The sequence below is a fragment of the Carettochelys insculpta genome, chromosome 13 (genome assembly GCF_033958435.1).
Source record: "Carettochelys insculpta isolate YL-2023 chromosome 13, ASM3395843v1, whole genome shotgun sequence".
In the NCBI taxonomy this organism is placed as follows: Eukaryota; Metazoa; Chordata; order Testudines; family Carettochelyidae; genus Carettochelys; species Carettochelys insculpta.
The window spans coordinates 5297851-5324559 of NC_134149.1; the positions used below are offsets into that span (position 1 = coordinate 5297851).

At 48.8% G+C, this 26709-nt stretch overlaps 2 protein-coding genes across 10 annotated transcripts in view; one reads left to right on the forward strand and one right to left on the reverse strand.

Annotated features, from left to right (window-relative positions):
* FHL1 (four and a half LIM domains 1) overlaps positions 1–21911 on the forward strand; it is a 52024-nt gene extending 30113 nt beyond the window's left edge. For all 3 annotated transcript variants that reach the window (XM_075008146.1, XM_075008147.1, XM_075008145.1), the window contains exons 2-6: positions 10682–10863; positions 16098–16275; positions 17939–18108; positions 18539–18725; positions 20879–21911. In XM_075008146.1, the coding sequence (XP_074864247.1) occupies positions 10708–10863; positions 16098–16275; positions 17939–18108; positions 18539–18725; positions 20879–21033 (846 nt within the window). In that variant the 5' untranslated portion in view covers positions 10682–10707 and the 3' untranslated portion in view covers positions 21034–21911. The remainder of the gene's footprint in view (positions 1–10681; positions 10864–16097; positions 16276–17938; positions 18109–18538; positions 18726–20878) is intronic.
* A 2340-nt stretch (positions 21912–24251) lies between these two features.
* MAP7D3 (MAP7 domain containing 3) overlaps positions 24252–26709 on the reverse strand; it is a 51701-nt gene continuing 49243 nt past the window's right edge. For all 7 annotated transcript variants that reach the window (XM_075007760.1, XM_075007759.1, XM_075007758.1 and 4 more), the window contains one exon: positions 24252–25748. In XM_075007760.1, coding sequence (XP_074863861.1) covers positions 25741–25748 — 8 coding nt within the window. In that variant the 3' untranslated portion in view covers positions 24252–25740. The remainder of the gene's footprint in view (positions 25749–26709) is intronic.

Consider the following 26709-nt stretch of genomic DNA (forward strand, 5'->3'; position numbering starts at 1 on the left):
CTTCGCAGATGCCCTAGACATTCTAGAGGATGAAAAGGATTGGTGAGTCTGAACTGACAGGCGGGGTTAGGAAAAGAGCAGTTGCTCCTTCTGCACCTTCAGCTAATTGGCATCTTTTTGGTCAATTAGATTTACAGCTGAATTGTGAGCTGTTTTCACGCTAATGTGCTGATACATGATAAGGTCACTGGCAAGGCCTGCTGCCCTGCAATGGTGGTCCAGCGCTGCAGGGAGTTATGTCTAGGCGCTGCATTGCCAGAGCTTCTGGGAAATGAATACCCAGCTTAAGCAGGAGTTAGGTTCTGGAGCTGTTTTAGAAAAATGGGAGCTGCTGCGCCTGGTGAAGCCTGAGCTCTTGGAAGAGAAACAGTAAGAGCTAGTGTCAGGGGATAACCTGGACTCTTGTTATTACTTGAGGCTCTCAAGAGAGTTTGAGGCATTGGCACATAATGCAGCAAATCCTTCTCTGGTGGTTCACATCCCCCTACATGTCGCTTTTCCTGCACCTCTTGGAGATCAGCCAAGCTGGGAAAGTCATTCAAGGCTGCTTGTTGCTTGTGCCCATTTCTGTAGTTTCCCAATGGGTATTTTCTTGCCTTAGTGAGTGGTTTATCTGTACAGCTGAAAGAAAATATGGATCACAATATATTCTGGTGATGCATGCATGATCCATCCGAAGTCAGACAATGCTGCACAAACTCCCTTCAACTAGACCTGGTCAGAAGGAGTTAGCTCGTAGAAAAGTGACATCTGAGGAAGACACATTCAAGCTAGAACACATGCACCGTACTCTCATGCTCTTGAAGTATGTGCTGTACCCGTAACCTATGTGTATTCCTTGGTTAGCACTTGCTTTGACATGTGGTAAACTACTTTACATTGCTGTAGACTCTGCATTGCCCTGGCATTGGTCCATACTGTACACTGGACAGCTGCTGAACATGTTGTCTAATGCAACCCTGTAAAGCTACACTCTGAAATAAAGATGGGTGGAGGAAGAAAGAGACAACGAGAGAGGAGAAACCATGGTATTTCCGTGGATCCCCTGCTATGGCTATCCATGACACAGAATTACTTTCCAGACAGCAGAGGGAGGTCGGGGCTGAAGTATCTGGAAGTCTGGGGAAATTCAGTGGTGAGGACAAATGACTAAAGGGATACAAATCTCTCTGCTCCAAAATAATGACCCTGGGCTGTGTCTTCAGTCGCGTAAAGGGTGGGAGTGGGAAGCAGGGACGGTGGTGCAGTTCACGTTACCTTGTCAGAAAAGTCTGATGGGCTGAAGAGCTTCGTCCATAGTTCACGGGTGGCTCTTAGCCTGTGGGAAGTGCCAGGCTGTGGGTCTGGCCCCAATGTCCGCGTTGATCCCACCAGAGAGTGTGGCCGTCACTTAGATGTGCTCCTGCCACATTAAGGTTGCGGCATGATGGCTGTTTGGAGTAGGCTGCCTTTGTTGGGGCATTACAGCCTGGATGAAAGCCAGCCTTCAGCAAACAGAACACCTTTCATCCATGCTAAGGGCCTGGATTTGCTTTCTCACTCTGGTTTTACACCTCAGTCATGTCCATGGACTCACTTCTGATGCTTGCTGAGAGGTCAGAAACGTGCCTCTCCCCTCCTACCCAAAGCTCCCGGGAGAACATCCCACATGGCCCTGTCATTCCCACTCTGAAGAAGGTTGCAGAGCTCAGCCCAGGGTCTGGTGGAGCCTCAGGAGGCCTGGCCATCCATGCTTTGCATCCATCAGGAACCCACTGGCTCCATGACAACCATGGAACCATGCTGCTGAGGACTGTTGGACTGCAATGGCTCCTGGGAGCTGGGATGCTGTGGAAGAGATCTGCAGCCTCAGGATTGGCCCACTGCTACACCACCAGGGGGCTTGGCTGGCTCCATGGCAGTGCCTCACCCCCTGCCAAATGCTGTCATCATCTTCCCTTTGCAGGGATAGTGGGTGGAACATGCCCTCCCCAGTCGTCACTCCATCCCCAGTGTACTTGGGCTCCATGGAGATGCCTGTGAGGCCTTTGGAGAGGAAGGGGTGGCTCTGCGGAGGTGTCTGGGTTCCTTTCTCTGTGCCTATGCATGCATGGGAGGTTTGCTCCATACATGGTCGGGGCATGGTTGGGAATGAGCCAGGTCCCTCTATTTACAAAAGAAATGACCCCTCTGGTAGGTAGGGTCTGGCAAGCAGCTGGGTGCTGGCTGCCTTGCTTTGTGTGCCAGGAGTAGCTGCAGCTGGGTTGCTCCTCTGCAGGCCCTGAGGCTGGACTGGCAGCCTTGGCGTCACTGCATGATGCGTTAAAGTTCAGTGAGCCAGTTGCAAGGAAGGGCCGTAGGGTCGTTGTGATGTGGGCTGGCTCAGGGGGATCATAAAACTAAGATCAAGAACTGCTCTTACACTGGCTGCTGTAGGCTGCACCGAATTCAGCTGCTTTAAAATAAGCCCCATTCAAGTGACCTGGCTGTGTTTATTTGGCCACTGTCAACATAGTTTCCATATTTCTCATCTGTTCACTTGTTTGGGAAGTGATCCCACTGTGGCTCTTGGCTCAGTTTCACACTGCAGAGTGGGTTCGACGCTGCGTAGTCGGCAAGCGATGGCTGTCTTGCTGACATTGGCAGTGTTTCCAGATAGGAAAACTGGCATTGGTCCCAAGAGAACATGGTGGTAGAAACCTCTCCACCCAGCTGTGTGGGCCTTCTATGATCCCAGTTTCAAGAGACCTGAGAGGGTGGACGCTACCTTCAGATCTCTGCCCCGACTAACTGCCCAACGGCTGCCTCTGTGTGTGTGTGTCCGCTTGCCTCCCCTCCAAACTGAGGACCGAGGACTCGGACCCTGTGCATGGGTCACTTGGTTCCACATTGGTCAGGGGGGTTGTGCAGATGTGGCTGGAAGTAGATTGGTACCCAAAGCTGGAGAAACCCACAAACTAAAAAGGTTTCTCCCTCTTGCAAATGTAGGCAGCAGTGGTGGGTGCAACCCACTTCCCGCCACCTCGTTGGCTATATTTTGATTTGTGAATAACACCAGAGGAAATCAAATCCCGTGCATCCTGATGGCTGCACAGGATGTGCTGCAACTTACATGAACATGTTGCTCATGTGAGCAGGAAGGAGACAGCAGGTTCACCTCCAAAGTTGGGGGTCTCTGGAGCCTGGCAGGTGAGGTGTGTTCCTTTCAGCACCCGTTTGTTTCCTTGGGGATGAAAGTAATTTTTTATGCCACTTGATTTCTAGTTAATGAGACGCAGCAGGAAAACCAGTCTGTTGGTGTTAACTCGATGGGTAAGGCCACATTAGCTACGTCTACACGTGAAGCCTACATCGAAGTAGCTTATTTCGATGTAGCGACATCGAAATAGGCCATTTCGATGAATAACGTCTACATGTCCTCCAGGGCTGGCAACGTCGACGTTCAACATCGACATTGCGCAGCACCACATCGAAATAGGCACTGCGAGGGAACATCTACACGCCAAAGTAGCACTCATCGAAATAAGGGTGCCAGGCACAGCTGCAGACAGGGTCACAGGGCGGACTCAACAGCAAGCTGCTCCCTTAAAGGGCCCCTCCCAGACACAGTTGCACTAAACAATGCAAGATCCACAGAGCCGACAGCTGGTTGCAGACCCTGTGTATGCAGCATGGATCCCCAGCTGCCACAGCAGCAGCCAGAAGCCCTGGGCTAAGGGCTGCTGCACAGGGTGACCATAGACCCCCGCAGGGGCTGGAGAGAGCGTCTCTCAACCCCTCAGCTGATGGCCACCATGGCGGACTCCGCTATTTCGATGTTGCGGGACACGGATCGTCTACACGTGCCCTACTTCGATGTTCAACTTCGAAGTAGGGCGCTATTCCCATCCCCTCATGGGGTTAGCGACTTCAACATCTCGCCGCCTAACGTCGATTTCAACTTCAAAATAGCGCCCAACATGTGTAGCCGTGACGGGCGCTATTTCGAAGTTAGTGCCGCTACTTTGAAGTAGCGTGCACGTGTAGACACAGCTATTCTGCCCTCTCACAGAAACCAAAAGCAATGCTCCCATTGACCTCAGGAGACCATTATTCAAGCCCTTAGCTTGTCATTTTTGATGGGGCACTTAGTGGAAATTTACCAATCCCTTGGGCCTGGCATGCAGCCAAAGAGAATGGAGCCTAAACAAGTCCCCTTGCTGTCAGAGGCTTGTGGTCGGCTGCCAGGAGAGAACTTCAGCAGTAAATAACAAGGGTTAAAGGGACTCCTGTTGTTTGCAGTGCTGTGGAAATGCCACTGCCTTGAAGGCTGTGCACCAGTCAGAGAGGGGTTGCCTACATCTTCTGCACTCACCTAGTCCTGCCCCACTACCAGTGACCTTCTCCAGAAGAGGAGCAAAGAACCCAAAAGAGAAGCTGAGTCTGTCCCAGTTCCTGCGTATGGCACCGAGTTAACTCCAGGTGTATTTCATGAGGCACGGGCATAAGTCAGGGTGCTCATAAAACAAAAAGAAAAGCCATTAAGAGCCCACTCTGTTTTTTCAGTAGGCACCTGAGGGTAGGATGCTGTGTCACTACACCACAAACATAGCATTCACTGCATTGCCTAGGCCCTGCAGAGAGTATTTTAATGAATGCACAATATGTAGCCACATCCACGTTGGCTTGGTTCGTAGATTACGTGGAGCAGAATTGGCGTTGGGAGCGCTAATGCAAACTTAGAGTGCTGGGCATTTTGTTCTCCAAATTAGGCTCAAATCTTTCAGCTCTGTCGGTCGTTTTGATGGTTTCTCTGGTGCCCATCTCCATCATCTGTGAGGGCTTCCCAGGCAGAGGAGAGATTCACAGCAGGGCCCAAAGAATATGTCTACACTGCATATGGGCATCTCTCTCCCTGCCCAGACTCACGGATGTGGTCTAGTGGGGATCAGGCTTATGTGCTGTAGATGTTGCCTAGGGCTTGGCGCTCAGAGGCCACCCAGACCTGAGAGCTTCCGCTCCACTCCTATAGTCAGCTCAGCTGTTTTCAGTGTGCAGTGCAAGTCCTGCTAGCACCAATCGGCTGCCTCATTCCTAGCTGTGGTGTCCATGTTCCATAATGGGCTTCATGGAGTGTCTCTTCCCTGTGAGGACTCTCAGAATAGCCAGGCAGACTTAGACATGAGGACCATCTAGTAGTTTACCACCTTCTCCAGCAGGAAGGGGCTGCTGCCAAAGAAGCTGGAGACAAAAGACCATTTACGTGCCATTTACCCTACTTGGCTGTCACGTTTTGGGGCTCAGTCCAGCAGCTGCCTGACCTTGTGGCTCTGCTCCAGCAAAGCCCTTGCTTTACTGCTGCGGGGAGCATGTGCCAGCGTGAGCAGCATGCTTCAGGATCAAGCCAAGAACCAAGCAGGCTGCTGAGGTTTCCCACCAGGAGGCCAAGGAGGAGAAGCAGCTGCCATTGACGGACCCTGGGAGGGGAATGAAGCTGTGAACCAGTGCAGTTTTTGAAGTCTTGCCTTCTTGCAGGGAGGCTCCAGGGCTTTGTTCAGGTTTCATGCAAGCTGGCTGCTCTTCAGTCAGATGCTTGCAGGCATCATGATGGTTGGTGGCAGCTGAGGAAAGGCGAGAGGCATCTGGGTGCTCTTGGCAGTGCACAGGGCAGGGCACAAGACAGGTTCCTTGATGCTCAGCAGGAGGCTTCTTCCTTGCAGGGAGAGGTGCAGCTGTCCCTCTCCCTGGGCTGGGCTCTGATGCAGAGGAACAGTGCGCCCTCTTTTGCACCAGTGATTGTATATTACAGGTGTCTACAGAGGCCTGAATTGAGCCAAGGCCCATTGTACACATAGAGTAAGTCCCTGCCCCAAAGAGTTGCTACAGACGGACGACGGGAAGGGACACAGGCAGGTGAAATGACTCGTAGCCAAGTGTTGTCAGATGTTGGCACAGAATACAGGTCTCCTAAGCCCTAGCCTGGGGCCCTGTCCCTTGGCCCGTGCCAGCCCTACCACACCTGTGGAAAACTCAGCAGTAAGTTCAAGCAAGGTGAGCCGCCCTGGCCTCCATCATTGCCAAGAGAAGCTTATTGCTTAGTGCCCTAGGGCTGGCCCCAGGCAATGCAAGTTCACGAGCATCCCCTGTTCCGGCTGTGAGCTTGGCTGGGAACAGTAGGGTGGAGATGGGTGTCTGCAGAGAGTTCTCTGCCCCGTTGCAGCTGTTCCTGGATAGGAGGCAAGTGGCTGGGATTTTCATGGCATTTGGAATGCTCCCAGAGGCACTGGCTATTGTTTTTCATCAGTTGCCACCTCCCAGGAGAGGTACTGCTCTGTCTGACGTGGCACGGCGAGAACGTTCCTCGCTTGCTCTCTCTCTCTCTCTCTCTCTCTCTCAGGTACTTGAATGGGCCCTCATTTCCATAAGGTCTAAGCACTGCACCCCCCCCACAGGTCTTTGCCTTTGCCTGTGTAACACGCAGGGCAGTCCTGGCAGTAACACAGCACAGGCAGGCAGGAACATCTCCGAGGTCAAGGCGGGAGGCTGGGGCTGAGCTGGGCATTGCACCAGCATCCCACGCTAGGGCCTCACCCCTCAGCTTCTGGAGCCCCAGTCCGAGACATATGGCTGAACTTGGGGCGCCAAGGGCTTGGACATGGCATTTTTCGCTGTGTATTTTCCCCAGTAAAATGCTCTTCATTGTCCCTGCAAAAACCAGGACTGGAGGACCTGAGGTGCAAGCACCACCGTGAGGCAGAGAGAACAGACTTCAGTGGCCAACAACAGCAGGAACTGTTTGTGTTGCCTAATCTAATTCTGTGTTCTCAATGCCCCCGTCTTTAAGGCTGGCCAGAGCCAATAACTAAATTTCCTCTTGGCCTTTGCTGGTGACAGGCCTCAGCTTCATGTGTCTGGCCGGGAAACTGAAAAAAACTGCTTGAGGGAAATAGCTCATCAGACTGTTTTACATCCCCGCAGCCAGAGATGTAATTGTTTTGGGAAGAATTCTCACATGCGCTCCTGCTGACCCTGGACACATGACTGCCGGGAATTGTGTCTCACTGCAGATGTTTATCCACCCTCTGGGGCTAGTGCTAAGGAATGGGAACAGAGGTTGTCCCTGGGTTACTGAGCAGAGATGTCAGCCAGTATTGGATGTTTATGGTCCAACCATCTTTCAGGAAAGATGTGGAGAAATTGGAAAGAGCCCAGAGAAGAGCAACTCAGTGAAATACCACCTCTGAGAGAAGATTAAAAGAAGGGTTGGTTTAGTCTGGAAGAGAGAGGGCTGAGTTGAGAATGTGGCAGCGGCTTTCAAGTACAAAGAGGAGGGAGAAAAATTATTCTCCTTAGCCTCCGAAAATAGGACAAGAAGCAATGGGCTTTAATTGAAACAAGGGAGGTTTCGATTGGACATCAGGAAAAATTTTCTGTCAGAATGTTTAATTACTGGAATAAATTGTCTAGGATGGTTGTAGAATCTCCATCACTGGAGCTATTTGAGGACAGGTTGGATGAATATCTAACAGGGGTGGCATAGATGGTGCTTGATCTTGCTGTGAGGGCAGGGGGCTGGACTTGATGACCTCTGGAGGTCCCTTCCAGTTGTAATGTTTGACGGTGGATGATCTCTGCGCTCCCAGCCAAGGTGCAACTCGATGTTACTTCCCATGGAAAATTATACGGTGTCATGAGGGAATCACATCACCTCCTCCAAGGCTGCGGCCAAGTCCAAAATATAAGCAGGAAGCCAGATTTCTACAGCCGGACGTCAGTAGAGCTAGAAAGGCAGCTCTTACATGTCAGCAGAGGCCGGTTTGCCAGGTTTCTTTTAATTTAGGACATTTCTCTCTCACTTTTTCCCCATGTTAAACCTAAGACTAGTACAGGCTGCAACTGGAAACATACTGAAGTACCCAACACAGAAGTCCCTGACAGCACAGCTGCAGGCTGAAATCATGAAACCTTCAAATTCTCAGTTTTGTTTGGATTTTGACTATTTCTGGCAATGCATATGTTTGGTCCCTCTGTGTCACCTTTCATTCAAGGGTGCTCTGTAACTAGGAATTAATTTGCCTGGTAAGGTGATTATAATTACTCCAGCTTGACATGAAACAAGCCTTCTCATGTGAGACAAAAACACATCTACTCGCTCTCGTTATTCAGCATGATCAGGGGAAAAAAAAACGCCTAATGTGGGCCTCATCACTAGGTCTGCTTTCCCTGAGAAATGCGATGAGAAGACTTTTGCCAGGCTATATTAGTCTCATTTTACAGATGGCGAAACTGAGGCACAGAAAGACAAAAGTTTCCACATTTTTTTTCTGGCCTGAGGTCTGCCTGCTGTCCCCATTTGTGGGCCCAAATTTTGTGCTCGTGTATGATTGCTGCAAGTGCAAACATTTTAGCTGCTCCTGGCTTTCCAGCCTTTGTAATGGTCCCCCTTGCTCATGGCCTCACTGAAATCAACAACAGAGACAGGAATTACCTCAGGTCCTCTACCCTCAGCTCGTGTCTTTGTGTCAGGCCAGCCGGCCTCCCATGCATCTATCCAGCCCCTGGAGCGTGGTATAAAATGTAGGCCTGGGGTAGTTTGGGGGTTGGGGGTGGGGGGCGGAACAAGGTTTTATTTCTCTCGCTGTTCACTGTTAAATTGGCCAGCACACCTTAAATGCCCCGGTACAATCTGCAGTACTCAGAATTTGTCTCTCCAGATCCCTGTGAGTGAAGGACCCTTATAGGCCAAGACTGCTCGGCAGGCAAAGCTGCTCTGCACTTTCTTTCATTAGCTGAGCCCTATGTCTTGCGTGCCCCACCCCCACCCCCAAAAGCTCTAATATTGAACTGAAATTTAAACACAGTTTGTGGATTCTGTTCCCACTGACAAATTTAAATGGGGGCGGGGTGCAAGTAGTGGTGGATTAGCCATGGGGCTCCTGGGAGTGGGAACATGACAGGGGAAGCCCCCACAGAGCACCCCACCCTTCTTGTGAGACAGAGGAACCCCCCCCCCATTGCCCCTCCCAGCTGCCACCCTCTGCTCGACAGAACATCCCCCCGGCCCGGGCCAGCAGCTCTCCCCAGCTTGGCAGAAGGTGAAGGGCAGTTTCTGCCAGAGTAAGGGGGAGCCCCAGTTGATCCTCCTGAACCCTGTCTCTGGCAGAGGAAGCCCCCAGTGCCCTGACCCTGCTCAGTCGCAGAAGTGCTGGTGGGGTGGTAGGGGGAACCCGGTACCTGGGCCCAGGGGCACTTCCCGCCATGGGTGTGGAGACCAAACTGCTCCACTCTTGGGGGTCCCAGGGAGTGTGGGGGGGCGGAAACGAGGAAAGGGGCTGTGGGGTGAGCCGAATGGGGGACGGGAGCCCCAGGTGGAACAGGGAGGAGGCACCAAGGAAGGGGCAGAAAGCAGGGGAGGCAGTAGGTGGGGGGCCACCGGCGAAGGAGGCCAGACTGCAGGTGAAGGGTTGGGGAGCCCCCCCCCCTTGCTGTGGGCCAGGGCCCCTGGAAATCGTAAGCTGCCTCCAGGTGCAAGTTCCTCGTTAACAACAGAACACGTCAGTGGCCCTGACAGGAGTCTGAGCTGTGCCTGGGCCCCCCCCACCCCGGGGCAGGCTGCTAGCACAGCAAGGCGCGCACGCCCCTGGGCCCCCTTTGGCGCTGGCATTAATTTCTCCTGCTCCCACGGGGGCTCCCCCCGCTGCCTTCCACAGCGGCCGCGACAAGCCGCACGCCCCCTGGGCTGGGGTGGTGACGCCCTCTGGTGGCAGCAAAGGGTAACAGCGGGAATGGTCCCTCGGCACCCCTGGAGCTTTGACTAAAGATTGCCCGTGTGTGTGTGTGTGTGTGTGTGTGTGTGTGTGTGTGTGTGTGTGTGTGTGTGTGTGTGTGTGTGTGTGTGTGTGTGTGTGTGTGTGTGTGTGTGTGTGTGTGTGTGAGAGAGAGCGAGAGAGATGTTCCGGGGGGGGGGGGCGTGCACGCGCTCTTACCACAACCACGTTGAGACACATGCACACCCCTACACAATCATAAACCTTGCCAGCACCAGGGAGGTCGATGACATGCGGCCCTCAGGGCCGGGTGAGGCGCTAGCTACAGCGATGGCTCCGAGTAGGCAGCGTCCAGCATATGTGAAGCTGCCAGCGCCGCCTTTGCAAAGCTCATGGCTGTTAGCAACCCCACCCCGCCCCCTCTCCCTCCCCAGCCCCAGCCGCATAGGCGATACCTAACGATTTCCTTTCCATACCACACCCAGGCCGGCCTGCGCCCACGGTGCTCCTGCTGCATGGACAGAACCATCTGCTCGTAGCGCTGGCGGGTTTTGTGCCAAATGACGGCGGCGTTTGATGCCTTTGGTGCGGTGCTGTGCTGTCCACCCACGCCTGTAAAATGGCGCTGTGGGGGGCAGCCAGGGCTGTGAGCCGCGCACAAGGCCCAGCAGGGCCCCTCTGCCAGAGGAAGGCGCTCCCAAACTGTGGATAGCGCTGGCGGTTTGGTGCATTGTAGGGCCGGTTGTACTGAGAGCAGCTGGCGTCCAACAGCACAGTGCTGGCCCAGTCCCTTAAGGAACGGCACCCCCGGCGCAAGGGCTGCAGCTGAGCACCCCTTTGGCCTGGCTTAGCATTGCTGGCAGGTGCCCCCCTGGCAAGGCCCGCCTGCTGTCACCTGCAGGAGCGTCAGCTGCGTGGCAAAAGGGCTGTGTGACTCCCCTCCCGCCCCTTCACAGGGCCCAGCAGCTACACCGTGGGCACCATGTCGGAGCGCTTCGATTGCCACTACTGCCGGGACCCGCTGCATGGGAAGAAGTACGTGCAGAAGGAGGGCCGCCACTGCTGTGTGAAGTGCTTCGAGAAATTCTGCGCCAACACCTGCATCGAGTGCAAGAAACCCATTGGGGCTGACGCCAAGGTACGGAGGCTGTCGGCTTCCAGCTGGATGGTGGGTGGGCGGCAGTCACTGACCCTCAGACACCTGGCAGGCGATTGATCTGCAGTTTACTTTTCTTCCCTCCCTTTTTTTTGACCCTTTAAAATAAAGTGGGGGAAGGATGTTTGGAAGCAGGGGCTCGCCAGGGGTCAGGCGATGGTGGGCTGCACAGGAATGCTCCCAGAGGGGATGTACTGAAGCTTTGGGAAGGTGTGTGGAGATTAATACCTGTGAGCCTGTTCCCAGCACAGTGAAGGGACCAGCCTGGGAATGCACAAAAGGAGCAGCAGGGAAGGAACATTGAAGGGCAGACTCAATACAGCCTTTTGGAGAGAGCAGAGTGCAGGGAGGGATGCTGGATAAAACGCCTCAAATGCGAGCGGAACTGGCGACAGAGGGTGTGTCTACACAGCAAAGTTGTACTAGCAGCCGCTATTTCAAAATAACCAGCCAAGCGTCTACACAATGCACCCACTATTTCAAAATAACAGCGGCTTTATTTCAAAACTGTTTAACTTCATTGCACAAGGATTTCAAAACAAGGGAATGGAGCCTATTTTGAAATAGTGCGGCCAATGGCTCTGTTTTGACATAGGCTCTTTTGTGTGTAGATGCTGAGGGCCGTTTCAAAAATGCATTTTGTGTGTCGTTGTGCTATTTTGGAATAAGCTATTGTGGAACACCTCTTCTGGAATAGATTATTCCGAAATAATGCTTTTGTGTAGACATAGCCAGAGGGTCAGGCTTAGAATCATAGAATCCTAGGTCTGGAAGGGACCTCAGGAGGTCATCGAGTCCAGCCCCCTGCTCAAAGCAGGACCAAATCTAAGTCATTCCAGCCATGACTAAGTCAAGCTGGGACTTAAAAACCTCCAGGGATGGAGATGTCACCACCTCTCATGGGAACACATTTCAGCGCTTCACCACCCTCCTGGGCAAATACTTTTTCCTAACATCCAACCTCTCCCTCTGTAACTTCAGACCATTGCCCCTTGTTCTGAAGGGGTGATACATAACACATCGTCCAGCCTTTGGTTTGACATCAGGCTCACAGTCCATTCCCCAGCCACCACGTTCAGTTGTCGTTTTCGTGTTCTTACATGAAACTTTTATTTGAAAAATAGAGTTCCGTGCAGTATATCATGCCATCTGTGTGCTTGAGTCAAATGCTGCCAGTGTCTACCAGTGGTGAACATTTGCACTTGCCTCAGTGCACACAGATATTTATTCTGCACATGAATGGAAAAGATTAGGTTGCACATCCAATGGTGGGGGAGGGGGCACATGTCCTGCATGGGCCCATCAGCTCTGGCTTCCTGCTGCCACTGGTGGAAGCGTGCTGTGAAATCCAAGGTTCTGGGGAGATAGGCAGGGGCCTGGGTCGCGCTTTTCACCAGGCACCACAAATGTGTGAGGTAAATATGGCACAGCAGACATGTTCCCCGCATAGAGCCCAGGCAAAACATCACCACTTGGCCAGCAAAAAGCAGGTCTGGGGCTTGCCCTGAATGATCTTGTTAGCAAGGAAGCTTAGCTGCCTGCTTGCCTTTGTAAGGCTGTGGCACTAAATCAACTATTTCTCTGTTGTTGCGGCCTAGTTTAGAATCTGAGTCAAGATGAAAGTCCAGAATCACAGGGCGGGAAGGGACCTCAGGAGGTCATCTAGTCCAGCCCCCTGCTCCAAGCAGGATCAACCCCCCCCGATCCAGACTAACACGGCTACCCCTCCGATACTTGACACCATGCAATGCACTGCATTTAGCCATATGGAATGGAAATCTATCAACCTCACAAGGAAGCTTGCACAAACTCAGACAGACATCATTTTTCTCTTCAAATGCAAACGAATGGACATCATACCAAATGGCCTAAAGGTGAAAAATCCTTTGCAATCTACATACTGCACAGACTACAGTGAGAGATTATGCCATACACTCTTGGAGAAACTGAGGAACCACCTAATCAGCATCCTGTACAACAAACAGGAGAACATCAAAAAAGAGTTCTCAAATCTGGAGTCTTTCATAAAAAAAACCAACCTTCAACACAAACTTCCACACCGCTGAACTTTACTAAAATAAGACAGGAGATTTACATCAGACACTTCACTACTCTACAGAGGAAAAAGGACTGCAAGCTGTCTAAACTCCTGCCTGCCACACAGAGCCACAGCAGTGGTACCACTAACTCAGCCAGCAATATCGTCAATCTGTCCAGCTACACACTCAGCTCAGCAGAAGAGTCTGCTCTTTCTCGGGGACTCTCTTTTTGCCCCACCACCCGCACAAACATAATACAGTTCTGCGGTGATCTGGAAGCCTACTTTCGCCGTCTCAGACTCAAAGAATACTTTCAACACAACACTGACCAACACACCGTTACACAGACACCCTCCCAGCAGCACAAGAAGAATAACTCCACGTGGACTCCTCCTGAGGGTAGAAATAACAGTCTGGACCTATATATAGAATGCTTTCGCCGATGCGCACAGGCAGAAACTGTGGAGAGACAGCATCGTTTGCCTCACAACCTCAGTCGTGCGGAACGCAATGCCATCCACAGCCTCAGAAACAACCCTGACATTATAATCAAAGAGGCAGATAAAGGAGGAGCTACTGTCATCATGAACAGGTCTGACTACCAGAAGGAGGCTTCCAGACAACTCTCCAATACCAAATTTTACAGGCTACTTTCCTCAGATCCCACCGAGGAATACACTAAGAAACTTCACCATCTGCTCAGGACACTCCCTACACAAGCACAAGAACAGATTTATACCAACACACCTCTAGAGCCTCGTCCGGGGCTATTCTACCTACTACCCAAGATCCACAAACCTGGACATCCTGGACACCCCATCATCTCAGGCATTGGCACTCTCACTGAAGGACTGTCTGGTTATGTGGACTCTGTCCTCAGACCTTATGCCACCAGCACTCCCAGCTATCTCCGAGACACCACTGACTCCCTGAGAAAACTGCGAGACATTGATGACCTACCAGAAAACACTACCCTAGCCACCATGGATGTAGAGGCTCTCTATACCAACATCCCACACAATGATGGAATAAATGCTGTCCGGAACAGTATCCCTGATGATGCTACAGCACATCTGATGGCTGAGCTCTGTAACTTTATCCTCACACACAACTATTTCAGATTTGGCAACGATATATACCTTCAAATCAGCGGCACAGCTATGGGTACCCGCATGGCCCCTCAATATGCCAATATTTTCATGGCTGACCTGGAACAGCGCTTCCTTAGCTCTCGTCCACTAACACTCCGTCTCTATTTACGCTACATTGATGATCTCTTCATCATATGGACCCATGGGAAAGAGACTCTGGAGGAATTCCACTGGGACTTCAACAACTTTCACCCCAACATCAACCTCAGCCTGGAACAGTCCACACAGGAGATCCACTTCCTGGACACCATGGTGCTAATACACGATGGCCACATCAATACCACCCTGTACTGTAAACCTACTGACCGCTATGCCTACCTTCATGCCTCCAGCTTCCATCCCAGACACACCACACGATCCATTGTCTACAGCCAAGCACTAAGATATAACCGCATTTGCTCCAACCCCTCCGACAGAGACAAACACCTACAGGATCTTTACCAAGCATTCTTGAAACTGCAATACCCACCTGAGGAAGTGAAAAAATAGATCAACAGAGCCAGACATGTGCCATGAAGCCTCTTACTACAGGACAAGCCCAAGAGAGAAACCAACAGAACACCACTAGCCATCACCTACAGTCCTCAGCTAAAACCTCTACAGCGCATCATCAGGGATTTACAACCCATCCTGGACAATGATCCCCCACTTTCACAGGCCTTGGGAGGCAGACCAGTCCTTGCACACAGACAACCTGCCAACCTGAAGCAAATCCTAACCAGCAACTATACACCGGACCACAGTCACTCTAACTCAGGGACCCATCCATGCAACAAACCTCGTTGCCAACTCTGCCCACATATCTACACAAGCAGCACCATTACAGGACCTAACCAGATCAGCCACACCATCGTGGGTTCATTCAGCTGCACATCTAGCAATATAATTTATGCCATCATGTGCCAGCAATGCCCCTCTGCTATATACAATCGGACAAACTGGACAGTCTCTACGTAAAAGAATAAACGCATACAAATCAGACATCAGAAATGGCAATATACAAAAATGCATAGGAGAGCACTTCAATCTCCCAGGCCACACAGTAGCAGATTTAAAAGTAGCTATCCTACAGCAAAGAAATTTCAGGACCAGACTCCAAACAGAAATTTCTGAGCTACAATTCATCTGCAAATTCGATGCCTTCAGCTCTGCTTAAACAAAGACTGCGAATGGCTGGCTAAATACAGAAGCAGCTTCCCCTCCCTTGGTGTTCACACCGCCAGATCAACTGCTGGTAGTAAGCCTCATCCTTCCTGACTGAGCTAACCTTGTTATCCCCAGCCTTGCTCTGGCTTATTTATACCTGGCCCTGCAGATTTCCAAGACCAGCATCTGATGAAGTGAGTCTGTGCTCACGAAAGCTCATGCTCAAAATTTTCTGTTAGTCTATAAGATGCCACAGGACCCTTCGCTGCTGTCCCCCCCACCCCACTAAGTCATCCCAGCCACGACCTTGTCCAGCCGGGACTTAAAAACCTCAAGGGATGGACAATCCACCACCTCTCTAGGCAACGCATTCTAATGCTTCACCACCCTCCTGGTGAAGTAGTTTTTCCTCATATCAAGTACCAGCGCCCCTCTCCCGACCTTGGCGGCATGGTGACAACAAATGCGCAAGGAACCACTCCCTCCAAGGGCTTGCCAAGCATGCCACGCCCACTGCGGCGCTTCAGCGTGCAATAAGTTATCGCCCATGCAATCTACCCCATTGTGGGCCTTTCCAAGGGGATCTTAAAAAAACAATCCCCTGTAGCTCACGATGGCTATGAAAGAACCCAGTGTTCTCATAGTGTCCCTGGCCAATATGTTCTGTTCTTCCGCTGGTGTTCGGTGGCTGTCTGGCTGCTGCCCTCCACCCCAGAACTGGCTGCAGTCTGTCACGGTAGGTGTGTGCCAGTCGCTAACGAGGCAACATAGGTGGCATGAAAAGGGGCACCAGAATGGTGAAAGCTTGTTGGTGTTGGAGGAGCTGCGGCGGGAGTTAATGGCGTTGCACCCTGGTTTATTTTTGGTCTTGTCCTTCCAGGAGCTGCATTTCAAAAACCGTTACTGGCACGATACCTGCTTCCGCTGCTTTAAGTGCTACGCGTCTCTGGTTACTGAGCCCTTCATGCTAAAGGAAAACAATAAAGTTTGGTGCAGCAACTGCGGTGCCGCTGAAGGTGCAAACAAGTGCAAAGGCTGCTTCAAAGCCATAGTTGCAGGTACGGCTGCTGGGAGACTCGCCAGCAAAGGGGTGGTTTGAAGCGCCACTCTCCACTGTGGGCTGGCCAGCGCTAAGGACTGACAGCCCTAGGCCCAGCACCTTCCCTCTTGCCCGGCCCTTTTGGGGGCTTGGAGATGGGTCCCCCCCTCCCACCTTGCCCTGTGGCAGTTGTTGGCCCCCCGGCTGCTGGTTTCCCAGCTCAGGGTATAGCCCAACTCTAGGGTGAGGAGAGGGTCTGATTTTTTATAGACAGACCTGATGCCTGGGGTATTGGCTTATAGCAGAATCCATTACTTTGCCTCCTGGCCTCATTTGTCACACTGGGCCCCGAGCTGGCTGACTGACTAGGTGGCTCCCATCCAGCACATCCACCACTCCCAGGCATCAGACTGACCTGCCCAGGAAGAAGATGGGCCTGAGAACCTAGAGAACCAGGCTGGGCGTAACCCCTCAGACAGGAGCTAGGCAAGCCTGAGACTAGCCCCTACCACCTTTGGCTGACACCTTATACTAGCACTTGTTTTTTTAATCCTGGTCCCTTAAAAATACCAGGGAGGAGAGCCAGGGGCTTGACGATTGCTTAGCTGCCAGCTAGGGAGCAGAACCAGAGCCCATTTTGGCAAAAGAGCCGAGCCTGGTCAGTGTGGCACATTGGCAGCCCTGTGTGGCCCAATGGGCACAGCTGGGTGCTTTGGAAAAGAGTGGACAACATAGAGCCCAAGCTCTGCTGGAAATCTGGCCCTGTATGGGCCCGGGCTTTATCTTAGCACGCTTGGCATTTTGTGCCTGTGGTCAGTCAGGGTGTAGCCAGGACAAACCCACCGGGGCACTAGGAGGGGGTTGTTCAAACATAAGAGAGGCCACTCTGGGTCAGACCAAAGATCCACCTCGTCCAGTATCCTGTCTGCCGAGAGTGGCCAATGCAGGTGTCCCGAAGGGTGTGCGCAGAACAGTTAGTAAGTGCTCATTCCCAGCTTCTGGAGAACTGAGGCTAGGCACGCCACCTCAGCCCATCCTGGGTACCAGCCACTGCTGCATTCATCCGGCACGATTTGTGTAACTCTCTTCTGCATCCTGCGATAGTCATGGCCTTCACCGCCTCTGGCAAGGAACACAACACGTTGACTGTGCATCGTATGCAGACCTAACTCCCTTTGGTTTCAAACCAGCTGTCCATTAATTATATGTGGTGACCCCTAGATCTTATGGGATGAGTAACCAACACTTATTATTCTCTTCTCCCGAGTCATGATTTCATAGAACGCCATCATATTGCCCCTTTGCCATCTCTTTCCTAAGCTGAAAAGTTCCAGGTTTCATAACCTCCCCTCCTAGAGATGGGCCATGCCCCTAAAATTTTTGTTGCCCCTTTCTATATCTTTTCCAATTCCGATGTGACTTTTTAAGATGGGGCAACCACATCTACATGCTGTATTCAAGTTGTGTGTGTGTGTGGGGCGGGGGGGGGGCAGGAGGGTACCAGGAACTCATATAGCAGCAAGATGACATTTTCTGTTTTCTTATCCATCTCTTGCTTATCGATTCCTGCTGTTTAGTTAGTTGTATCACCGGTCACGCATCCAGGGCCCTGAAAGCATTAATAGGGAGCCACATGGACCAAGCAAAATCCTGTACCTGCAACCTGTTGCTCTCTCTTGCAGGTGACCAAAACGTTGAATACAAGAAGTCTTTCTGGCACAAGGAATGCTTCACCTGCAGCCAGTGCAAGCAAGTGATAGGAACAGGCAGCTTCTTCCCCAAAGGAGAGGACATCTACTGTGTCTCGTGCCATGAACATAAGTTTGCCAAGCTGTGTGTTAAGTGCAAGAATGTAAGTCGCTGAGCCATTGTTGGGTTGGAAGGGGCCCTTTACTTATGGGAGCATCGCTCTGATCAGACATGCAAAACAAGCTGGATTAACCTGGCCCTTTTTAACTGAAATCTTAGTTTTTCAATTAAACCCACAAACACTCATGACCTCAGAAATTTGTAGTTTCTAAGGTGCCACAGGACTGATTTTTGCTGAAGTTACAGAGCAACATGGCTGCCCTGCTGAGCCAAACAGCTCAGACATTTTCCTGGGAGCTCCCACAGAGACACTCAACCAGCTTTGTGCTGTATCTTTTAATCAAAACGGCTCAAGAGAAGGGACACCCTCCAGCACCAACCTCGCCCAAAGCTTAACCCAGCAGTCCTACCAGTAATGCTTTGCCCTGTTGGTTGCAGCAATAATGCTTCCTTTACCATCTTCTCCGCCCTAGGCCATCACGTCCGGAGGAATCACTTACCAGGAGCAGCCTTGGCATTCAGAGTGTTTCGTCTGCAGTGGCTGCTCCAAGCAGATCGGTGGGAAGCGTTTCACTGCTGTGGAGGATAAGTTCTACTGCGTTGATTGCTACAAGGCATTTGTGGCCAAGAAGTGCGTTGGCTGCAACAGCCCCATTACAGGTAGGTTGAGACAAGCTAAGGAGGCGTGTCTTATCCGGCCTTTCTTCCGTCTTAAGGAGCTGTCCATGTTCTTTCTCGTTCCTTTGCCCTGACCATGCCCCAAGCAGTCTCTTGAAGACTAGTCCACTGGTTCTGAACCTGGCGTCCGTGACGGTACTGCAGGGGCCCATGGGACAAAAAAAGAACTAAAAACCATTGTAGAAAATACTTTAAATAAATTGCAAAGTTACAATTGTTTTTAAATTAAATTTCTGCCAATGATGCTGTTGACTGCTGTCTGAAAATCTATGCTGTGATTTCCTTTTTAACGAAGTGTACCTAGCGACTAGAATTAGCTTTGATGGGGGAGGGGGTCCATAAATGGTTTGGGTGTGTGTGTGGGGGCTACACTAGGGAAAAGTTGGGACCTACTGGACTAGGCTAAAACTAGACAAACGGGTGACCTTCATTGGGGCTAAAAAAAATGTAGCAAATTATAGTAAGCAAGCAGGAGGCAGTGAGGCGGATATAGTTTAGTTTCTTACTGATGTTCAGCGTCACACACATTGTAATCCATTTTAAGTAGCAACTAATAGCCTAGACCCACCGAATGGAGCGTGATGCTAGTTTGCGTCCTAGTGGCTGATTTGATACAGGAGCAAAGTGGACCGCAGAGGATGATTGCTTTCATTCCAAAACCCCGTACAAAAACATTGTACAGCAGAGACTCCACAACCCAACCTGAGAATGGCTTTTGGACCCATCACAGCGTTCCTAGAGCAGGTATAGGGCTTCCCAGGCCACAGAGTTAGAACATCTGTCAAAAGAAACAGAACTTAGTAGAACATCTCATATTTGCCTAAAGCCACCAACTTAGTTTTCACAGGCAGCTGCTGTGTCTGGTCACTTGTGAACTCTCTGGGGGCAGGAGCTGTCTGGGTTACATTGAACACCACCTAGCACGAGGCGGGGGGATCCAGGCTGGCGGAGCCCTTCAAACATGGTCAAGCTGACACCAGGGCATTAACTGCAGCTTAATCCACTTCCATCCTGAGTTCCCAGCTGCCTCAGCAGGATAATTAATTGTGATGCCTGAGTATGGGAAGGTGGATTAAATACTAAGCCAGTTGAGGGGGATCACAGGTGAGGTCCCCAAAACTCTGACATTGAAATGAAGCAGGGGGCAAGTTGACTGCACCTATATTGACAGCTGTTTTACTGAGGTTGGAAAGAGCTGGAGTAAAGCTAGAGTTAGAGCAGCTGTTCTCAAGTAGAGGTCCAGGCCTCCTGGCAGCGCAAGCAGGTTCTGGGGGGCTCCACCAAGCAGGGCCAGTATTCAATTCACTGGGGCTCAGGACAGAACACCAAAGCCTTTCTGGATGGGGCTGGAGCCCTGAGTCTGCCCCCAAGGCTGAAGGCAAAGCTTGAGCAACTTAGCTGTTGCAGGGTCCCGTGCTGTGGAATACCCAGACGTTGTCCTGTTTGCTAACAGTGGCCCTGCCTTTTCTATGCAGAAAACCAGTTAGTGGCACAGGTGACCTGGGGGGATTTTATAGCACATAGAAGGGGGACTCAAAGAAAAAGGGCTCAGGGCCCCTGGTTGAGAGGGCACAACGTGCAGAAGGAAAAGCTTTTCACTGCAGGGTTGGCAAAACTGCAGGCAGGTGAGAGGTAGAGGTGGTGGGTGTAAGCCACTCAGTCTGATTCCGATCTTGCCACAAGTGGAGTCCTAGCAGGCTCTGAGTGGTCTGGGGAACCTCTCAGGGGGTGACGCTTTTTTTTTTTTTTTTTTTTTTTAATAACTCTGAAACAAACCAGATTTAAAAGTGGACACTGTCAGGCCAAAGGAAGGAGCGAGGTGTTGCTGAAATGTAAGGGAGCCTGAAAGGCCCGACAGAGCTGCCATCTAACTGCTAGGGTCTTCACAGTTTCTTTACCAGCAGCCTTTGAAATGGCTTGCTGGGGTAGACAAGGCAGAATAGAGCATAAGGAACCAAGTCCAGCTCTTGCTAGGGTGGATTTTAGACTGGTGAAGGAACACTGGTCTTTCTAAGAAAGCACTCAGCCCCTCTCTTCTTTCTGCAAGTCAATAGAATTTAGCAAAGAACAAGATACTTTCTATTGAAAGGAAGGTTACTAATTATCATCTAATAACTCCCTGTCTTTCTAAATAGGATTTGGAAGAGGATCCACTGTGGTCAGCCACGAAGGTCAATCCTGGCATGATTATTGTTTCAAGTGTACCAAGTGTGCCCGTCCTTTGGCTAACAGGCGCTTTGTCTATCATAATGAGCAAATTTACTGTGCTGACTGTCCCCATAGACTGTAAGGAGCAGCCTCGGCCGTTGCTGTAAAATGGACTGGCACCTTGCTCTTGGGTGCGCGCTGGTTCAGAAAGGCCTGCTACATGAGCAGGAGCGCAATATGAAACCTTGCCTTTGTCCATTTTACAGCCTGGAGCTGATCGCCAGCCCCCACCTCTTTCACTTGTTTGATTTTAAACTTCTGCAGTAACACAACTTACGCAACACCAAAACTAACTTTGCTTTCATGACAGCCATTAAGATAAAAGCTTGAGATGCCAGTATGCTATGTATAGCCTTCAATATCCAAGTATCGCCTGTTCTGCATGACAATTAGCACCAGGTAAAACAAAAGCTGATTTTGTAAGTTGAAATCTGACACAAATGGTTTGACAAGGAACATACGAATCTCCACTCACTGAAACCAAAAAAGTCCATTGGTAAGGAGATGCAACGATCACACCCAGGATCGAAGATATGGTGCTGCATAATTATGCATTCATGAGTACTTTGTACAGACAGGCAGTCATTAGCAGCTGAATATTAAATGCCTGTGCTTATACTACCCCTTAAAGCCAGTGTATGGTATGGCTTTTTCATGTGTAATTAATGTTTTACTCTTATGAGTTGAGCTAGGAGGAACGCTAAAATAGATTTATGGCAATTTCAACTTAAGGTTTAGCCCTGCTTTTAAATTGGCTTGTCAGAGGGTTTTGCTTTCCAGCTTTTACTTTAATTATGCCATTTATGCCTGGTTTATTAATTTACCACTCTCAAGAAGTTATTCTGATGCATCACATACAATGAATGTATATGCAATTTTAAAACACTATAGGCTAGCTCTTCTTAAAACAACATGTTGGCACAGTAGATCAGCTAATAAAGTTTGGATTTATGTCTAGAAGATTGTGTTTATTCATTAGTTTTCACAGAAAACAAGCGTTCAAGGACTGTGTGTCCAAGTCAGACACTCCCACAGCCCCCCAGCTTACTGTACTGTAAAAACTGCCATCTCACAGATAATCATCATTGAGGCATTACTGAGCTTGTTTTCAGGGGTCACTGCTTGTCCCTCACTGCAGACAAACACTGAGCGCCAGCATCTTCACTGACAAGAGTACGTCAATTGCCAACACAGTATGGGAAAATTAACCTGTAGTGGGTGTCTGTCCACCTGAAGAACTGAGCAACAATAAAGCCACTGCAACTCCCTGACTTCCCATTCTGAGTCTGGGCAGGGATGGGCCATAGGAGTTGTACAACCCACACGAGGTTTTGAGGGTGACAGATACAGTGGGGAGATGGGAGGAGCCGTGTAGTGCCTCAAACATACAGGGATGGGGCGATGACTCTCCTCTGCTAAACCAGAATTCAAAATTCTACACAGTTATTCTCACTGTGCTCTGCTACAGGCGCTCAAACCATTGACCTTTAGTGAGCAAAGTAATCAAACTTGGCAGAGGCAACAGCACTAAATCCGGCCTTCCTCCAATGGCAGCTCATGGCACCAAAGTCGTATAGCATATAAGCAACATTTTTTTTTCTTCCAAACTCATTTCTGTTGCAAGTGGAACTGCATTTTTAAAGCCCAATCAGTGGCCTGCTTCCTACTTTAGGAATTCTCTGAGAAAACAGAACAGCTGAAGAAGCACAATTATGTATTTCTTCACACCTCCAAAAACATTGGGACATTAGAGCAAGTTATTTTTATGGCACCTTCTGATCTTTGAACAAAACCAAAGACCTGTGGCCCTGAAACACTTCTCAATTTCTTGCACCTTTTTCCAATTTCAAAGCAGTGATCAGGCTCACTGAGCTTTACCTTTAATCATAACTCAGATTTTAAATTCTGACCCCCTCAGTCTGTTAACAGCCCAAAGGAAATAAGCTATTCTGTACTAATAAACTGACTCTAAACAAGACTGAAAATGGGTTTTTATGACAGGATTTATACTTGCATAAAGGAAATGTCAAGTTTCACAGTGCCAAGGCACTAATATATGCCTTCCAAATCCTGTGGTTTGGCACTTCATTAAAAGAAGCCATTTACCCTCTGGGTAATTAAGCTCATGCTAGATTTGTCAGATGCGGCTATTCATTTATGAAATGATCAGTGGACCTCAGACAGACTAATAATAGTTTTGGGTAAAGCGGTTGTGGATCATCATCTGCCTATCAAGCTTTTAGTCTGTCGATGTTGGTTTCTACTTAAATTTGCAGAAAAACCTAAATGGCAGGACCATCACCTTGTATACAATAATTCTACTTTGCAATATAATTGCTCCAGCCACAAGAACCATCAAGTAAAAATATTCAGTTCAAACAACTGGTTTTCTTTAATGATTTATGTGCAACACACACTTGAGTTGAATGTATTAATAGGAAGCACGTGACAGTACAGTTACCCCTAGGGCATCGCATCTTTCAACCGTCCTACAAACTCAGAATTCTTATAGACTGTTGAAGAAATGACAATGCTCACTGGAACTAAGTCGCTTTGGCAAGTTCTTTTGTTTTCCCTTATAGCAGTGGTCCCCAAGCTTTACCTTGCACCCCAGTCACTTCCATGTGCCACCCCCTCTCCAAGCCAGGGCTGAGAGCCAACAGACACAGAGACAGAAGGGGACTGGGACCACATCCACCCCAGTTTGGAAATCTCTGCCTTATGGAGTGGATACCAGCTACAAATAAATATACTAAAAAGTTGTCAGGCTTAGAGGGGTATTTAAGATCAGTGAGTATAACTGTAGTGAAGACTGTGGCTCTGATGCAATTAAAAAAAAAATAAAATCAAGCACACAAGGCTACTTGCACCACTGTGCGTATATCATATCACAGCACCTAAATCCACTTGAAACGACCCTTTGGAAAAGCAAGATGCATAGTCCAGTAACATTCCCAGCAGTCACTGCTTTCCTGTACTGAGTATAAAGTGTTGGAAAAATGAAAATCAGAATGTAAGTCACTGGTTTGTGAACTTTTTTTTTCCCCTTCTCAAAACATTAACAGTTTTGTACATGTGCTTATACAGCACCTCGGATAACAGGGGCCCTTGGACGACCACAATACAATTAAGAGTCTAGCCACATCAGATTTTATTTCAAAAGCAGCAGTTAGTTTATGGAGTCTACTGTATAGCAGAAACGTCGTTTCCATCAACAGCTGACTGCATCTCCAGGCAAACCAGTGGGGGAAAGTTCTGAGAACCCTAGTAACCTAATGTTCAGCATTTCAAAACCCAATGCATTGTTCAACTGCAAATTTATTTAACTGTGCACACATATTTACATACAGCTGTAACAGAGCATTCAACAAATAACATCCGCACAGAAAAAAAAAACAGCATCTTGTTTGTTAGAATGATTGTCTCTGCCAGAAACAGCTATTATACAAAAATACATTTTTCTTTTTAACCTAAGGCACTGCTCTAAGTCTAAAATAGTTCTATCTCTGGAATAGCAAAGGATTGAGAAAGTAGGAACAAAGAGGGTTTCCTGTTTTAACTGTGGTGTCAAGTAAGGAGCACATTTAGCTTCAGCAAGAATATTTGCATTTAAACACTGAAAACTCAGCTGCCATTCAGGTCATTGTTACTGAAATGTCAGCTAAAGGATTTAAGCAGGGTTTGAAAAAAAAAAAAAGGCAAATTTTTAAGGAAATCACTAATCCAGTCTCTCTTGCAGAGGCATAAAAAAAGGACTGCATTTACACTTTTTGTAGCAGTCATTTGCAAAAGATAGTTAATCTGTTCATGCTGTAAAAAGCAAGTAATTGTAGATTAAATTACTTAATGCAGCTTATAGGCAAGGGAATGCATACACTATTTGCCGTCATTGTTATGAAGCTAGCACAGAGACATGTAGAATAATTAACATGAACAAAACCCATGACTTGGATGGCTTAATACTGTTATGTACACAACATAATACTTACATGAGTGTAGATAAATATGTAATTCCAACGAAACATTTTAAAAAGCAAGACAAATGTTAAACTGCACTATAACAAACATGTTTAGGTACTTCACCTTTTCGCAGAATATTAGCGCATACATACTCACATATATTGTAAAATTTTAGGACATTCCAGTAACATTAAAACATAAAGGGTTATACAATACTGCATTTTGACTACCAATATTTTTGTATTACAAATAATCCAAAACAGTTTCTTAACTCAGTGTTGGATCAAAGAGATAACTGACCAATTTAGTTTCTCTTAAATAGCCTGTTAATATCAACAACTGTACAGCGATGCTACAGGAAATTAACAGAAGTGGGATTTAGTTTTAGTATGCATGGAATGCATAATTTTTTATTTTAAATTTGCAAACTGCCTCTTCATAAATATGCAAAAATATTTGTCAGTGGCCAGCTGGTACATTTCCAGTTGCATACAGGGACTGCACGCACATCACATGAACATGAAAAGACAAAAAGCCAGAGACAGGCTAGTGGAGATTTTGTAAAAGGAGAACAAGTGATATATTTAACAAAGAAAGCTTGTCACACACAGTCTGCAAAACAAACGAAAGAGGAACAGCAGCAAGGAAGTCTCCCTGAAAGTTTTCAAGGTGCAAATTCAGAAGTTTATTATCCCTTCCCTGCTGGTCTTCTTTGCAAGCTTGAAGACAGGTAAAGGTTAACAAGCAGCTTCTCAAAACAAGGCCTTCGGAACTTGATAAAACACTGGATTACTGAAGTGCAATCAGGTTATTTCCAGCACTCTAGTGTTCACAGTTCTGTCCAAGGAGCAAAGAAAAGGTAGTTAATGTTCTCATGCTGTGCAATATGAACTGTATACAAAACACCAGGTACATCTGCAATCGGTGTCGGGCCACATCTAACCTAACCACTGGCAGATCTGCATCTTACCTGTTTCATCAACTAGCAAAAACTGTGGTTTTTGTTTCCAGATAACAGCTGGTTAGTGTGTACTTGGATGTATGTAATCAAACCTAGCATTTTTTTCTGATATAAGTATGTAAATATATTGGATTGTAGAACTATATATGCATCTGCTATTTCACATTACCTCAAAAATATATCTAGCTGGACAAGGCCCAAAACCAAGCCTAGAACTTACGGTTTCTCTAACAAAATACACTCATCTTCTGTTTAACCATTTAAGAGATCTAAGACCAAAAAAATGTAATAGAAAAGTTTTAGTCTGCAGATTCATAGGCTGCATCTCCACTACAGGGTTTTGACGACAAAACCCAGGGAGGCATCCAGATTCCCAAGGCATTCCATCAACAGTAAATTGAAGGAACACAGCACTTTTGACGACACTCCTGTCGTGTTCCCCATGAAGAATAGCGCCTCTGTTGACAGAGAGCTGGTCTGGACATTCCGGGGGCCCTATGTCAACAAACTGGCATTCTGGGACACTGGGCAGCCCTGTCTGCTATGCTTCCGGTTGGCTGCTTTTCCAGGTAGAGCAGCTTGGCAGTCCAGACGCTCTCTGATGACAGAGCGGACTGCTTGCTATCTGTTGATACAAGTTTTGTTGGAAAATATCTCCTGACAAAAACTTCTTGACAAATCGCTGTAATCTAGAGACAGACACAGTGACTGAGCTGTACTTTAGAAAGAGCATTCACCAGGTGTGTTAACTTGCTATAATAATTATATCCCTTCAAAAATCATCAGCTAGTTGCTCCTCTGACAAAAATGGAAGTAAGCACAATAGTAAGAGCCCAC